The 18,119-nt window shown below is 40.4% G+C and overlaps 1 protein-coding gene across 8 annotated transcripts in view; it reads left to right on the top strand.

Annotated features, from left to right (window-relative positions):
• Positions 1 to 18,119, top strand: part of LOC122651618 (SAC3 family protein A-like) — a 55,416-nt gene that overhangs the window by 25,545 nt on the left and 11,752 nt on the right. For 5 of the 8 annotated variants that reach the window (XM_043845079.1, XM_043845078.1, XM_043845080.1 and 2 more), the window contains 3 exons: positions 1,938 to 2,039; positions 16,890 to 16,987; positions 17,699 to 17,879. In XM_043845079.1, coding sequence (XP_043701014.1) covers positions 1,938 to 2,039; positions 16,890 to 16,987; positions 17,699 to 17,879 — 381 coding nt within the window. The remainder of the gene's footprint in view (positions 1 to 1,937; positions 2,040 to 16,889; positions 16,988 to 17,698; positions 17,880 to 18,119) is intronic. The other 3 variants (XM_043845081.1, XM_043845083.1, XM_043845084.1) reach the window with 3 other exon arrangements.

Here is an 18,119-nt window from a genome sequence, read left to right on the forward strand (position 1 = left end):
GGGGGGGGTTGGGGTTGTTCTTATATTCTTTTACCCTTTTCTCCTCTCCTTTAAGGGGCTTCCATATCTGGTCTTGTCAGAAAATAGCATAAAGATCATTTGTAAAGGGGCGAAGCACCAACGGTTGACTGACTGAATCCCTCTTGCTCATAAATAAAGCACAGTTGGGAATTTGATGGTAGATGAAGTGTACAAATCTCATTGACAAAATTCATAAACACACAAACTTAGTAAGAGGATGGATTTATTGGGACCAGGACTCCAAATAAAATGGGCTGGGAAAAACTAAGTCCCCAGAGAGTGGATTTTAAGCAATTAAAAAAGTAAACCCACTGAGAATATCCCACACTGATTGCCACCCACCGTTTCTCTGTATCTCTACTATCCACCTTGGACTTGTTCAGCAATATAAATGGCTTGGTGAATATTTAATTCTCAATCATTGAAGTTCCTGCTGAAGGTAGGCTGCATTGAGTCCACTTTTGATTTTCCAGAGTGATTCTTCCAGTTAGAATTTTTTGATTCTTTCGAGAGATCCTTGCAGTAAAAAAAATGATTTGCTCATAAATAAAGCACACTTAGGAATTTGGTGGTAGATCTAACCAAAAAATTCAAGTTCTTTGCAAATCTACCTTTTCTGAGAACAACTCCTTCAATCTCTGATTTCAGCCACTTGAATGATCGAAAGGAAGGTTTGTTGGTGGAATCTGATTCGTATTTGATGCTTGAATGTAAACCCCAAGTCAAAATATTGGGAAAAAAGTGGTTGAGAGCAAGGATTTGGAGTCTCGGGTGGTAATTTCTGCCTTCAGAATTCATTTCAGACTCTGTTTTGAGTTCTGGTATGTGAACATGAGGGTTTTAAAGGCTTGATGAGATGTATCGCACCGTATCGACTGTATCTCATAGTATCGAGTTGTATAGGCCAATACATTAACGATACGTACTGATACTTAAAATTTTTTCAAACCCTTAAATTGACGTATCGGTACCTATCTATAGTATTGATTCCTAGAAAGTAGAAAACGTACTGTAAAAAAAAATCTCTGTAAAAGTAGGTTATTTCTTCCTTTGGCTTCCCCTCCTATATCTTTTGCTTGAGTGCTACTTATGGGAGTATCTAAAGGTAGATAGCTTAATGGTTGAGAAAAGTGCATAATTTGGGCAATTATGGTTACCTGATTGGTGTAGTGTTTTGGTTGAGGCCCATTTACTTTCTGGTTCCTAAGGCTTCCATTGAGAGGTGATGACTGATGAACACAATTTCCAGTTATGCTGCAAACAATCCAGTTTGGAAGTTGGAACTTTGTTTCAGTAGTATCCATCCTTGATTTAAGTTCTATTCCTAATCTGCTCGAGATTTGCTCTCTTGCTTTCTTTGCTCCGCATCATAAATTACCAATCACATTTCCATGTAACTCCACCAAATTATTACCTGATATGATCATTATCTATTTATCAAATTTTATTGACAGCCTCTATTATTTTATGGAGAGCCTGAATGCCGGATTATAGTGTCCCTCTTCATGCTTAAGCACTTTAAGTTGCTTCATCTTCTGTCTGTGTGAGTCAGTCCTGGACTAAAGGTTATGAAAAGCTAAACCTGTGTGCCTTTTTTTCCCACTTAATAGTATAGATTTGGTAGCGTTTGATTTCATTGGTTGCAGAGTCTGTGAAACCTCATACCCATTTTTGAGTGTTATAAATCTGTCATTATTTATTTCAGGTGCCAAAACTCTGAGACTTGATATTTCTCTCTTTATCACTTTCTCCTACTTTAGATTTGCAAATAATTATCTGTACAGTGTGCACTGATGACGATGCTAAGGTTATGATGATTTCTTTCTTGTACTTTTAATTTTGTAAAGAAATGTAGTCTTTTTTTTTTCCCCCCCTTCTGGAAATTGAATTTCTATTGTACTTTTTGTTGGATGAAGCCTGGCATGTTCCCTATGTCTCTACGTGCATATGTGGAAAGGGCGTTGTCCCGTTGCAAGGAAGATTCTCAAAAGGCAACTTGTCAAAACATAATGAAGGAGGTAAGGTTGCAGAGTCTAAAACTATGGTATTTTATGTTGATATGGTGTCTTATTTTTGTTCTATGTTACCTCCTTACCCTTTGGCTGTCATGCTATTTCTTTAGTAGTATAGTCTTGTAGCTTGTACAAGTTAGATTTCTATTTTTTGTGTAGCTTTGGGAGGGGAGATGGGGAAGGGAGATTCAAGGTGTTTAGAACCTGTTAGGTTGTTTGCATGAGTCTAGGGAACATGAGGACAAAAGTGTGTGGACATTGAATATTAATGGTAAGTTCATCTAGATCTTTTTCTTGTTGCCTTTTCATTTGTATAATTGGAAGATCAGGAAACTCCTAGGATTCTACTTCTTGAAGATGTTTTCCTGCAAGATTTAGGGGAGCTGTTTTGGTATCTGGCTACAGTCGGGGAAAGGGGGGAGGTTCTTATGGAGAGCCATTTTACTAGCAGTATTGTGGTGTCTTTGGAAGGAGAAGAATGCCATATTATTCTGTGAAGAGTTTTCTGTTGAGATTGTGGTCATTGTGAAAATTAAGACAGCAGTGGTTCATTGGGCCTTGGTGGAGGATTTATTTAGAGATGTTGCTGCTTTATCTATCTTTTCTGTGATTGTAGTAGTATCATATTCTCTAGGAGGCCAAGGGTCCGTAAGAGGGTAATGTAGTCCTAGATTGGTAGAAGACCAACTAGGAGCCAGTAAACCAGGATCTGTTATGAACAGGTTAATCGGCTAGGTAAAAAATAGGTTTTTGGTGAAATTAAGGTTAGGGTTTGGTTAGGGCTACGGTTTGATGTATAGGTTATGTCAAGTTGAGGTCGGGGAGTCCATCAGTGAAGGTCCTGAGATGTTTTGATGGAATTAGGTATGTAAACTTGAATGGGCAGCAAGGTTAGGATTAGGGTTTCGGGTTTTTGAAAAGAGGAAAAGAGGTGGAATTTTAGGGTTTATGATGGTCAAATGAGGGAGCAACTTGGATCGAGTTTTCCTTATGGTGAGAGGAGAATTTGATCCAAAAAAGGAGGGATTTTGCTGGCTGGTTTGGTTGGGGCAGAATTTAGGTATTGGGAACAGTGAAAACAAAAAGGGGTAATGTTAGGGTTTGGTGGTTTAGAGGATTAGAAGAAGAAAGGTTAGGGTTGGGATGAATCAAACTCACTGTTGCAGAATTTCCTTGGCAGCAGCTTGTGTGATTGTAGATCTTGAAAGAAAATTGAATCTTTAACTAGAACTTGAAGGAGAGCTTCAAAGAACCACCCATGCTTCACACCACAAGGTGTCGATTGGATCAAATACCAATCCCACCAGCGAACCACCCGGGCTTCCCACCGCAAGGTGTTAATCGGATCAAGCATCGATTCCACCAGCCTTGATAAAAACAAGACAAAAATCTTCAATGGAGAAGAAGAGCAGCAAATGCTTTTCATTAATATCAAAATTCATGTTCAATACTTGCCCCCCTACAACCTTATATAAAAGACTCAAAAATGGACTCCTACACTAAAAAGGAAAGGCCTAACCCAATCCTTAACCTAGGGGTGTCAGTTTCAGGCCTGGACCGGTAGGCCCGATCGAGCCCGCCCGATTAAATCCGAACCGGCCCGGCCTGATAAGGTGATAACTAAACGTGTCGGGCTCAAGCCCGACATGTTTATAATTGGTTGTTCCCGGTGCACAGTTTAGCACCGTCGCGCGCCTGACCGCACCGACTGTATATTAGCCAGACCGAAGCCCGACCCTTTGCACCGTCTAAGCACGACCCTTTAGTGACTTGGAATTTCCTAATCTACCCTTTAGGACCCCTAAACCCTAAGACCTAAAGTTCCTAACGGTGTTTCCATTTTCTGATTTTTCCTCACTTGATCACTCGGCTGCAACCTGCAGGTGTGCTTTGCCTTTGCTGCTGTAACCCCTTCACCTTCGCCGCTACAAGTGTGCAGCCCCTTTTGCCTCCCCATATTTTGATATATTTTTCTGATCACATTTGAAGCCATCCGAACTCCATTGAAGCTACTGATTTCATCCATTGAAACCCCTACTGAAGATTCAAGTTGTTGTTGTTCTGGTTGAAGATTTGAAGAGCCATCCCAGCCCCTGCGATACTGTTTTCTGGGGGTTTTCTGGCTGAACCTTGAACCTCTGATCTCTCAAGTTACTTACCTGTTGCTGCCTATCTTTTGATGATCAATCCACCATCCAAGGACCCCAACTCAACCTGAGTTTGAGGTTTTTTGGCAACCTTCTGTGGCTGCTACCAGAGTTCTCCTATTGTATGCTAAATTAGGAAAGTGCAAGAACTACAGATTTAGCCATTAACTTGTGTTGAATTTTAGAGGTTTGAATCATACAAATATCCCTTCGATTTGATGGTCATATCCTTCCAATCCCTTGGCTGCTGTGTTATTTAGTTACAAGTTTGTATCCTGAAATTTAAGCCCTTTTCTGTGATCTGTGATAAGGTGATAGGCTGCTGCCTAGTGTGCCCTTGGGTTGGGATTATTTATTATGTATTGTGAGGTGTTGTTTGGGTGTTAGAAGACCAATATAACCTACTGATCTTAAGTGTGAGTTCAAAGTTTTGTTACTGATATAAGTCTGAAACCAGTACCTATATTTGGTTGTAACTATGATCCTACCTGGATTAGGATGCTCCATATTGTTGGGCTGAGAAGTGGCAATCTCCCTTTAATTTAATAAAATTTTCCCTAAAATCAAATCTGATCCAAAGAAAGTCGGGCAATTTCATGGTGATTTGGAATCCAAGAGGAAAGAGCCCGTTTAGAGTTAAACGGCTCACTAGCCCATCTTAGACCTGGTTTAGGGCCTTAGGCCCGTTTAGCCCGATTATGTGTGGCCCGATTAAAGACAGAACATCATAGGTACTTGTGGTCTCCTCTACATTTGAAATGTCTCTAGTAGGCTAAGAGTCACTATGGACTTGTGGTCTTCTCTATAGTTGGAATGCTGAACCTCAACTTTGATGGGTGTACCTTGGGAAAACTGAGACTCTTTGGAGTGGGAATTGCCGTTACACGAATATTCTGGTCAGACGTGATTCTACCATTCCAATAGCTTGGGTTGAGCATGGCTCGATCTTGGAGGGTAGCCCATATTATAGGAAAATAAAGCACCTTCTGGGTTTCTCTACTTGCTTGGCCAATTAATCCACCAAGTCATGTTCTGACCTCATATTCCACTGGAACAAACATTTTCACTGTTGAGATAACTGTGTCATAGTCTAGTTGTGAACACACCTTACTTTAGGATTTACCTTTACTTTCACCTTTTAACCTTGTTAGGTTTGTAACTTCATCATAAATAAAGCTGACCTCTATCAATAATGACAAGTTGAATCATTCCCCAAACTCTGATTCTCAACTTGGTATCAGAGCCCAAAACCCTGAAAGTTTTCTTTTCTTCTTTTCTCAAGTTGTTCATTCCACTGCCGCCGCTGCCTGTGGAGGCTCCAGCCTCTTCGTCTAGCATGGTATACTAGACCTGAATCATACCTCACTAACCTTACTAACAACATTGCGCCGCCTCACTGCCCCTTCTCCAACCGTTAGTCTCTTCCTGGTGAACAATGTTCACTGTTGTTGCCGGATAACCGCCGACCTTTATCGGTCCTATGTTGCTGTTACCGCTCCCTCTCCGCGCCTCAACACAGAGTTTCTCCTCCCCTACACTGCTGTCGTTGCTTCTAAGCTTCTTGCCGCAATTCTCTTGGTTGTCGCGCCTCATTGCGGGGTCTCCCCTACGTTGCTGTCGCGCTTCCTCGCCACGACCCTTGATTGTTGCGCTTCACCACTGGCGCTGCCGTTGCTTACCTTGCTGCGACCTTTCTTGGTTGCCCTCTCCTTGTTGCCATCTCCCAGATCACTGTGCCTCACTCCCTTGATCGCTCTTTGATCTCATCGCGACCCCTTGGTCGCTCTAGCTTTGTTCCTGACCTTGCGACCTCCCTTGCCGCGATCTCTCATGGTCTCCCTTGTCGCAATCTCTCTAAGTTGCCTTCGATGCGACCCTCCTTTGGTATTGCCGTCCTATCATTGCTTTGTTGGTGGTACTCTCCTATTTGAGTCTTTTCTTGATTTTGGACATCATCATTGACGAAAATACCAGTGACACTTCCCACGGAGCAGCAGATGTGCGCCCACTTGGTTGTTTTTGTCTCCTTGGGCACCATTACACTCTTCATCCTGGCCATATCAAGTTGAATGACCATAACTACCTTACCTGATCTCCCGTTTGTCTTCTAACTATTCCTTAGAACTTCTCTGGCCTTGCCACAATAGATACTCCCAAGCATGGTACTAAAACTCGTAACTCAATCCCAACTCGACCCTGGGAAAATCTGAGTTGTCTCAAGATCTCGGTCAAGTTGGTGCATTTTTTTTTTTCAACTCGAAACCTGGTTTCGGTGGGTTTTAGACCTAGTTTGGGTCTGAAACTTGGTACTCAGCCTATTTTAGGCCATTTAAACACAATGACCCTATCAGATTTTGCAAAATCAAAGTCCAAATAGGAGTTTCACTTAGGACCCTAGGTTGGTAGGTAACGACGTACTAAAATACCCTACTCTACACATAATTTAGTAATAGAAAGCAATCAAAACATTCAATTAATGTAAAACAACTTAAATAAGCATTAGAAATGTTAAAGTGATACATCAAACTGTTTAACAATGTTACAACTATCATCACATAAAATTCCCTTGAATCACGTATTCAGTCCCCACTAGTGCCACATAGTCTTCCCATGTCATAGTGTCGTTTTACTGTTGCACATAGTTTTCCACAACAAGCATATAAGAGTTGTCATCAGCATGTGCCAAGTCCCCTATCCTAGGATATAGTGGTTGCCATGAGGCGTGAGATCCACGGCTACTGTAATATTGAGGCATGTATGGGTGTGGCTGGTTTGGGACTGGGAATATGGGCCCAAAACCTGACCCAGTGCTTTGATTGTCGAACTGAAGTGCTGACTGCCTAAACTGACCATAGCCACTACATTCGGAATCGGTGCTCTCCTGGCCATAATTATAGCCATGATGAGGTTGAGATGAATGCCATGATTGACGCTTACTAGCAGTATCTATACTCATGCTTCTGAAACTTGCAAGCATGGTGTTCATACTCATGTCATCATCCTGAGCCTGTGATTGTTTGCGACCCTTCTTTCTCTTGTACGTAGTGGGGGTACCATGGTCTGGATCCTGTGTAGCAGGCGTAAATTGAGACTCAACTGTGTAACACATAGGCCCCGCCTACGTCCCTACTGCATAATGGTACTGCTCGCGCATCCTCTCATGATGATGATCAAAATAACCACCACTTCGCTTGCCACCACCACCACTAGCAGGGTCATCACCATCACCACCACCATCATCACCATCATCATCATCAACACTTCTTGTTGCAGCCTCAAAAGGTCTCGGTGACTCTGAATGCATACGCTCCTCTTGCGACATATATTCATCAACATCTGTACTGGTTGCGGACGTAATGGTGGGGTCAGGCCTACCCCCAGGCTGAACCATATCTGGTGCACTACGATCCCTCACCCACTGGAATAGGGGATCCTCATAATCATCAGAGTCCTCCTGGAAAATGTTTGCTAGCTCGATGGGTTCTTTATCATTGGTGACAATTCCTTCACGTATGTGCCTCATCCTTAGTCTCATATTGTAATGCACATACACTAGCTGTTTTAGTCGTTTGTGATCCAATTTGTTCCGCCTCTTTGAGTGGATCAGTGAGAATGTACTCTAGTTGCGCTCGCATCCGGAGGATGAACAAGTCTGTGAGAGCAATCTCACAGCTATCATCCTCAGGTTGGGTGAACTTGTACCATAAAACACCCACCAGTCAGCTATATTACAAATATAAAATATTAGAAATATGTATATTCTAAAGGGATAAAATTATAATTCATATAAATGTAATGCTATGCCACCTACCAGGGTCTGACTTTTGTCTACCCTCCATTGCAGATTTTCGACCGAAACTTGCTGTAACCCCTCTGAAGTATTGGATCTGTTTCCATTTCGAACTTCAAACATTGTTAGAGGCATTAGTATTTACTATTTAGTAATTGCATTCCTTTACTTACTACCAAAGTACCAAGTCCCATACTCCCAACTCATCATTGCACTCAGCCTGTGTCGATGCATTGGGCTCCAACTTCTCAATAACATTTTGAACTGCGTCTAGTAAATCTGTGTTTAGCTCAAGATCATGCGAGTATTGATACTTTGGATTCAAATAGTATGCTGGTAAAGTGGAAACCACAAATATAACTTGTTAGTGACTTAATGCTTTTGAGTTTTGAATATGTAAAAGTAAAAACTCATGTAAAGTGTAAATATGTTGAAGTGTTGAACTCACTAGCTTTATGCAATGGATGACTTAAGTGCTTCTCCCATTGCTCATCAACGATGTTAGTGTATGACCTTGCACTCCGGGGTATCACAGCTTTGACCATTTCCTTCATCTTCTGAAGGGCAACATAAATGTGGGGCAAGGTAAGCTTCTTCTCTGTATCAACCATCCTTAATACTGCTACCACTGGCTCTAATATGGCAACAACTTTATGCAAGTCCTTCCAGAATTGGTCACTTGCAATGGTCTCTTGTGCTGCCCTCCCTTCTTCTGAATTAAACCCCTGCCAACCAAACCATTGTTTACTTGCAAATATAGACCTCAGATCTACCACCTTCGTCTGAAAGCTCTTCAATGTAATGTAATTGTTGGCAAATCTACTGACACCAGGCCTCACTAAATTGCCATTGCATTTTTCCTTCAACATGGCTAAAGCATAACTATGGTTATATACAAATATGGTCACTTGTCTTGCCCTCTTGACCACACTTGCTACCAAAGTTTTCTTCCCCATGTTCTTTAGCATTAAATCAATGGAATGTGTTACACATGGAGTCCAAAAGAGGCAGTTCTTCTTGCTCTTCTTGTTCATCAACTTCTCTCCAGCCTTTTTAAAGTTAGAACTGTTATCCGTCACAATTGGGATAACGTTCTTTGGTCCTATATCATCCACCACTAGCTTCAGTTCCTTATACAAATATGATGCATCCTTTATATGCTTCGATGCATCCACAGACTTCTAAGATTACTGTCTTTCCATTACAACTTACCATGAAATTGATAATGGACTGTCTAGTAGGTCCAGTCCAACTATCAGCTATAAGTGTAACCCCATACATCTCCCACCTTGGCTTCAGACCCTCAATGTACTCTTTCAGCTCATCTACCTCCTTAGGCAAATATACATTCATTAACTCATATGGTGTGGGCCCCTTCCATCCTGGGCCAGCCCTCCTTGCAGCGTCAAGGAATGTATGATAGTATGTTTTCTGTGCTACATTAGGTGGAGTGCTATTATAGAACATGAATTTGCTCAAGGCATTCCGTGCTTCCACTTGTTTACTACCAAACACTTGCGGGATGGTTGGCTGGTAGGCATCTTGTTGCCTAAAATTACATGGATCCTGCTCAAGAATGAGATCTGGGGAATATACTCGTGGTCGGGTTGGGGGCCGTGGGATATAGGGATTCTGTCTTGTGCCAGTGCTTCTCCTCCTCTCATCTTGTTGCATTGGTGCAGTTGAGCCAGATCCACGAGCTCCTCTTGCCTGTTCATATCTTCTTATGTTCTCAAAATGCAAACTTTGTCTACTATCTGCCAAAGTTTGCTGATAGATTCTCCACTCAGCCTCTGATTCGAACTCGCCACGAGGCCTTTATTCAGTGTCATGTCCAATGATCTCTACATCAGGCCTCTCTATCACTGCCTCATCAAACTCTCTTTGTTTCCTTTCCCTCTCTGCTTTCTTTTCTCGTCCTCCTCTCATGTGCTTTGCTATGGACTGTTGCCCTGATAAGGATCTCTGGTGCATTTGGTAACATCCGTATAGCCACCAGACAAATGTTGCTTTAACCTAGTGGCTCCTCCAGAATTTAGCAACTTTCCTCGATAGTTACACTTGTACTTCTTTTTATCCTCGGATATCGAGATTCCATGTTGCCATGCTATATCAACACGGTCCCCCATTGTGTACCAATGTCTTACTTTTTACACTGTTACATAAAAAAGCATGTGTTAGTTATTGAGTTTTGGGCCCGATTAATGTAGATTGATTTATTGGGCTAACATTGAACTAGGTCTACTAATTATGGGATAGACTAACCCAGTCTACTGTGGGGTTGGACTAGGGTTAGGGTTTACTATTTTATATAGTTGCCCTATGTCCCGCTGTCTCCTAATTCAATTAATCGTAACTTTGCTCACAGAGTTACAGAAGGAAATAATTATTAGGGAAGACGGGAGAAGTCTTAGGGCGCAGTAGAAGCGAGGATAGATCTTTAAAGATCTACTATTCTTAAAGCTTGGATCTCTTATAAATGAAAGGGAAAGGTATGTGATGAGTTTCTTCCTTATTTATTATTCCCATGGATTGTATTCTAGCATTTGTGAAGGAATTAAATTAATCATGTGCATGAGTTATCGAAACCCTAACAAGTGGCATCAGAGCCAAATCTTCACCTGCTAGGATCAAATACCTATTATTAGCGATGGAATAAAATTAAGGATGTTTTTACTATTCAGCCAAGCTGTTTTTTTATTTTATTCAAGATTGGAATGCATGTCTTCTTGTTTTATTCAAGATTTGTATGCATATGTCTTCTTGTTTTATTAAAAAATGGAATGCATGTGTAAATTGAATTAAATTAATGGGTTGGTCGATGGGTTTTAGGAAAAATTGATATATAAATTAAAAAAAAAAAATCTGCAGCCAAGGCTACCATCGTTGGCAGCCAAGGCTGCAATTGAGAAACAGACTTGGGTTGTTGTTTTAAGGTGAGAGGACACCGGCATAATGGACGCTGGTGACTCACAGCCCCTCGCCATGATATCTGGAGCCTGAAGGACTCGGTAAAGCCCGCTTTTAACAGCTGATTTTGCGGCACTTTTCTGGTTCGTGCAGTTGGACAAAGGTAGAAGATGGGGACAAGCCTGTCTTTACCTTATTAGTTTGGGACCAAAATGTCCATTAGGTTTATTTTAAACGATTTTAGGAATGGGCTGGTCTTTTTCTGTTTCTAATTAAACTGGGTTTAGTTTTAATTAAAGCCCATTATTGAAGCCCATCTATAATTTAATTAAATCAAATATGCTTTATTGTATTAAAGCCCATAGATTCCCCCAAATTATTTTTAATTCGAGCCAGAACCAGGTCAAGGTTCAACTGAATCAATTGAATTGATTATGACTCGGTTTGATCAACAACACGAGTACCCGTTGATCGAAACGGTTGATTAACCCGTTGATGACCCTGGTGGTGGCTCGACAAACCGGTAATGTGACCCAAATTTTGAACCGTCTCTGGTTCGACCCTGTCCGGTTTCGTTTTGACCTGACCGATTAACACAGTTTCGTACTGGCCACGAGTGACATCACACGCCCTCTTCCAAGGGCACGTGGAGGGGTATTTTGGGGCTTGGTTTTTTCAGGGGGGTTTGTTTTTTCGTGCTCTACATTTTGATATGTTTTTCGGCCATGTTTGGTTCAAAACAGGCCTCGGTTTTGATGCTTTTAATGTCTTCCTTCTACTTTAATTGCTTGTTTGGATTAATTATGAATATGAAATAAGCATGGAGCTATAGCTAGGTTGATATGACACGTAGTGTAGAGTATAGAACAGTATGTATGCATGTTTTAATTATGAATTAATAAATGTAAATTCTCCATTTAGCTGTAGTTTATAGGGTCGTATTGTGTTATGGTAGAATAACACTGAACCCACCAAAGTGGTAAGGTCTAATTCGACTATAGCACATATGATACAAGGTTTAATGTAAGGGCAGCATAGTGAATGACTGATCACCCAAATAGGGAATACCCTAATCTTAAGGTAACTAGTCACCTAAAGGTGGTGGTCCCTTTTAAGGTTAGAGTTATCTAGCAGTATTTACAAAGTAGATGACTGATCACCCAAAGGTGATGTCATCAAGAATATCAAGCAGTTCTGCAAAGTAGGTGGCTGATCACCCAAAGGTGATGTCATCAAAGTTTTAAGAGAACCATAACATTTCAAAACCCATAAATAAGAATGTGGACATGGTTGTTAATCTTGTTTGTTGGCTAATTGATATTATTATAGCTAGCATGGATTTGACATTGGTTAAATGTCTCAGTTATTAATTGTAATGGTTTGATAAATACTTGTAGTTAATTAGATTTTATCAAATAGGGTGTCATCCAAAAGGGGTTATGCAGGGAAGTCTTTTATTGGTGACAATTTCAGAACCGAAACCTGCAATACCGGTTTCTTAGATATTCCCTTGCTTACTGGTGACAATTTCAAGAGGTGATTAGAAGAGATGAAAGTTTATCTGTGTCTCAAGGACTTGGACCTTTGCCTTAGGGAACCGAAACCTGCAGACCTGACTGGTTCAACCACCAATGCTTGGATGAATAATCTCTCTTCCTGGGAAATTTCTAACAGAAAGTCTTTAGCAGTCATTAAAAGTGCACTGCCTGAAACCATCAAGGACAGTGTCATTATTCCACCCACTGCCAGGAAATATTTGCAAACTACCGAAACTGTCAACAATTAGGGATTGGCCACCTGAGTGCGGACGGAACGTGAAAACATTTTCTGAAGAGGTGGATAAGCCGCAGTCTCCATTTTATACTCCAAGGACTTCCCCATGTGAGGATACAATATTTGAGGAGGTGGAGAAACCGAACTCACCGTTCTACACTCCCAGATCTACTGACTATTTGCCATCATACTTGGAAGAAGGGCACTGGGATTTCTAATCAGGAGGGGTGCCAAGCAAGGGTGAGGTGAACGTGGTCGTGTGCAATGAAGCAAAAGTAGCTGTAGAAGCCATAGGAACCATTAGATTGTTTTAAATTCAGACATTTTTTATTAACTTGAAGAATGTAGCTTTTATTCCCTCCTTGAGGAGGATCTTTTTTTAAGTTATCAGATTGACTTTAGATAGATATTTAGTTTGTTTTAATAAAGATGGCTTCACTTTATTGAATGGTTCTATTGCTTTTGGATTTGGTTGTGTGCCGTTTAATGAGGCATATTTTCCACTATAGTCTAGCAGAAGGAATGCACTAATTGAATCGAAGTTTTGTAGTAGTGGTATAATGTTGGGATTATGTGGCCAATACCAATAGAAAGATATTTATATTAATCTGACCCAAGTGGGAGATTGTTGGCTTTTGGGCTCGATTAATGTTAATTGATTGATTGGGCCAACATTGAACCAGGTCCACTAATTATGGGATAGACTAACCCAGTCTACTGTGGGGTTAGACTAGGGTTAGGGTAAACTATTATATATAGTTGCCCTAGGTCCCTGCCGTCTCTCAATTCAATTAATCGTAACTTTGCCACGGAGTTACAAATGAAAATAATTATTGGGGAAGACGGGAGAAGTCTTAGGGTGTAGTAGAAGCGAGGATAGATCTTTGGAGATTTACTATTCTTAAAGCTTGGATCTACTACAAACGAAAGGGAAAGGTATGTGATGAGTTCTTTATTTATTATTCCCATGGATTGTATTCTAGCATTTGTGAAGGAATTAGATTAATCATGTGCATGGGTTATCGAAACCCTAACAACCAATAATACTAGGAAAATAAACCTGCTCCCACTAACTTTCAGATAAATACAATTGACTCTGTCATTCTCAGTAAAGCCAAAAGATGATACAACTTCATCAAACTTCAAATACCATAGCCTAGAATCCTGTTTCAACCCTTAGAGAGATTTCTTCAGTCAACACACCATGTGTTCCTTCCCCTCTTCTTCAAAACCTTTTAGCTGTTCCAAATAGACTTCCTCAGTGAAATCCCTACTCAGGAAAGCTGTCTTTCCAAAATTAACTTTTAGACCATTTTCAGAGCTTTATATTGCCTCACTATGCATTGGGCTGAAGCTTACCATATGGTATGGTAGTGACTTGTACAACTTTGTCCACGAGGTTTCAGCACTGATTATGCAGTCGCATGGCAGATCTTTAGGGTGTATGGTAGCCTTATGTTAAAAGCTATTTCTGCCTGCTCCGGTTGTGGCAAAGCACTACAGAGCAATTCACGTATCACTTGATATGGATGACTTCTGTTTTCCGCCGGACAAAACTTGCGAGTCTGTGTCTGTCTGAAAGGACTAGTCTACGCTCCACCTTCCTTCTGACCTTGCCTTGCCGGCCCCCATACATAGTTTGATCGTTCCTCACTATCCACACACTGCTGTTAAGACTCCAACGTAGAAGAATTGTTTTCCACCCGGTCCATGGGAACCCCTTTTTTTTCCCCCAAGGGGAGTTCATTACGGTCAGCAAATCAGCCCCTCGTCATATCGATGGCAATTCAGATCACCTCCCCAAACCTGCTTAACCTAATTGTGTGTGTGTGAGCAATTTTAACTGGAAAGAAAGAAACACCTTATGAGGGGGTGGGGGTCCTGTCACACATTCTCTCAGTACCCATTGATGCCTGTCTTGGACCGACCCAAACCCATTTGGGTATCCATGTGAAGATGATCCGGGTCCAACTGGGTTTTTGGATTCAGTAGGTATTTAATTTATTTATTTAATAGGGTTTTTATTAGTGAGTTTATCATGTAATTTTCTGTTTTAGTTTTAATAGGTTATTTAGTGGTAGAGTTTATTTAGGTTTTTTTTTAAAGTTATGAGTCCATTAGAGTTAAGGTTAATTTCAGTTTTAGAGTTTAATTAGGAGTCTTTAATTGTTTTTCTTTAAATATCAGTGTAATCAAACAATAATCAGATTTTGAAGAATGAAATTTTGAATTGTTTGTTACCGTATGGTACGAATGAATCAGGTTGTGTGACCTCTTCTCCCCTCCTCTGGTATCTTCTTCTTCTTCTTCTTTCTCTTCCTTATTTCTTTTCTTCTTCTATTATTTCACTCTGTTCTGTTCCTGGACAACTCTAACAGTACCGTAAGAGTCAATTGATCTCCCTCCTCTTTTCCCTATTTTCTATCATCTGTTGGGCGAGGGTTTCCCTACCTAAGGCGACTTTAGTTTCAGAGCCTTAGCTGCTGAAACCATTCCTGTTGATAGATCCATTACCTGAACCAGAATTGAGTACTTCTTTCCGCCTAAAGTAAATTCGGCACTTGATTGTTCGATGGATCCTTGCTGGTTGGGTTTTTTACGGTTTGGATTCAATAGGGTTGGGGATTACAAACCTCACCCCACAATTTCGGGGGATTTCGATTAAAAGGTTAAGACGTCTTTCACTCACAAACCATCTCCCTTTCTCAGGTTCTGTTTCTGAACCAAGGTTGAAGACGATACGCCTTTTCTTCCCACGATTATTCTTTGATCTTTGTTTTATTACCTACTTTCCCATAGTACCCCTTTCTTTGCCTCTAATTCACTCATATCCTTAATTTATTTTTAATTCTAAGTTTACCCTTTACCCATCAAACGTGCTATCCCACTTCTTGGTTTATTTTCTTTATTAAATTGATTTACATTAATTACAGTTCTGCCACTCCTTTACAACTTCAGATTAATTACAATTCTGCCATTGCTCTTTATCAATCTTGATTTATCTACTAGTTTGCCATTCAACTTTGGATTTGAGTGCTTCTTTTCTTGGGTGGGCCCTTAAGCAACCCAATAAGGGTTTTTCTGACCTGGGTCTGCATTACCCATTATACCACTCCTACCAGAAAATAACATAGAGGGAGGAGAGAGAAGGGGGCCACACGGGTGACTTATCCTGGCAGTCCTCCATCTATCCAACTGTCAAATGCAAAATTTTCAGTCACGTGACAAGAAATGGGTGTGGTGGGAGGGGTCCCTGGTGATGATGTGCTGGTGAGTGGTGATACTTTCCTTTGTTGTTGCTGTGGTTGTTTACAAATTTCGGTTTAGGCATAGTTTTTAAAACTGAACCAGGCATCGGACCCAAAAAGGGCTGGGTTCCTGGTTTGATCGCTCAAACTGTGGTCTGAAAAAATAATAAAATTAATGTCCTTCTAGGCATCATTATGCCTAGTGAAGTATAATGCTTCACTATTTGCCACTTGGTAGTACATGGGATGGAGGACCCTACATACATCTCAATGGACAACTTTTAGTCCAAAGTAATCAAGGAAAGTTGCTCAAACTTTGATTCAATGTTTTAGTAAAATTACTAAAATTACATCAAATGGAGATGAATATAAAATACAAAATGACATCTTTTATAATTTTAGCTACTTCCTCTACTCATTTTAAGCTGAAATTGTGCCGATGAGATACTTGTTTGGTCCTCTATTTCATGGACTAACCCATGTACTGCCATGTGGAAAATCGTGAAGCATTAATATTTCACTAGGCATAGTGATGGGGAAGCAAACTCTAAAAAGTTTGGTGAGTTGCTTCTTAGCACGGTGGTTGGTGAGTTGCTCCATTTCCAAGAGTTTTTTAGTTTGAATCACGTCAAATACTGATTTTAATTTATTGACTGTATTGACATGTTGAACTGAACTGTGCGGTTTTCAGAAAACAGGGCCGGTATCCTGTAATGTGGGCAGTTTGGTTCCAGTTTTTTAAGAAGACAGTCCTATGTTTAGAGTTCAGACCAGACAAGAGTAAGGCGGTTCTGGTTTTTCCAGTTTGACTGCTGGTTCGGTCTGGTTTTTTAATCTATCATTATGTCAAGTCATAGAAATCTGGTGGTTGCATTATTTCCTGCCAAAATTGATTGTGGGGTGTCACTAGTCTCTTAGTATTGTCATTAAATTTTTTAGATGTGATGTTGTAGTGTATCACTGAACTTCATTTTTTTTTTCATTTCAGATGATTACAAAAGCATCTGCTGATGGTACACTTTTTACACGAGACTGGGATACCGAACCTCTTTTCCCATTACCGGATGTGGATACGGTCAATAAGGAGTATGCCTTCTTTTCTTATGTGATTATAAGATTTAACCCTAAGGAAATCTCATAATTTATCAAGTTTTCTCGACAGGTTTTAAAGTTGATTGTTGACGACATTGAGAGAGAGTTCTACTTTTGTTTGGAATTCATGACTTCATTGATTTTATGATTATTTAATATTATACTTTTGTAGCTGGAGTCCAAATGAAATCCCAGCTCGTCATTATTTTGAACTATCAACTTTAGCCTTTTGGGTTGGGGTGACAGTTTAGTACTCTGGGCTACACTTTGGTCAAGCTTACCACAGCAAAGGGGATTTGCTGAGCCAGTCAGTTGGGTCTGTCAGATGCCTCAATTATTGCCAATTCTTAAGCACAAGGTCTAGAATACCACCATGTGAACTACGATCTCACATGTAAATAGAAGGCATCCATCCTCAAAAAACATCAGACCAGTCAGTTTAGAATCTCATTTGAAAGTTCACAAGTTGGTGTTTAGAGGAAGAAAAATAGAGGAAAGTTTCATTGGTTATATAAAATTTCTCTTGGATTCTTAAATGTCAGGAGAATTCTAATTTAGAAGAACATTAAATATTACTGAAGAGAAACTTTGATTAGCTTGGTTCTTTATGTTATTTCAACCATTCAAAGGACCTTCTGAGGTTGGCAAACAAGAGGCAATTTCTTGTTCGAAAACATGTCTCATATATTAAATGCTTTTTTACAGCAGTGGGCAGAGTTCTGGTGCTGTTTCTTCATTACCAAGGTACAAAAGAAGTCCCAGTAGGCGTACCAAAAGCAGGTGGGAACCTATATCAGAGGAGAAATTGATTGAGAAAGTGCCATCTGTCAGTCATGTTTCAGTAAAAGAGGTTAACTGGGACCATTTCAAAGCAAGGGATAGGGTGGTAATCTCTTTAACCTTTCTGGAACAATAACATGTTTTTTTTTACGGTGTGATATTGTGCTGAAACCCAGTAAACATGTGATCTTATTTATCGATTTTTTTTTTTCTTTTTCCACAAGGGTTTAAAAAATATTATCAGGCTCCTGAGCACCTGGATGATGCCAATCCACATGGGTTTGTCAGCTGATCCAGTCGGCAAAAGCCTGTGGGTTGCTTGAGATTGCGGATCAGTCCGCTCCAG

The sequence above is a fragment of the Telopea speciosissima genome, chromosome 2 (genome assembly GCF_018873765.1).
Source record: "Telopea speciosissima isolate NSW1024214 ecotype Mountain lineage chromosome 2, Tspe_v1, whole genome shotgun sequence".
In the NCBI taxonomy this organism is placed as follows: Eukaryota; Viridiplantae; Streptophyta; class Magnoliopsida; order Proteales; family Proteaceae; genus Telopea; species Telopea speciosissima.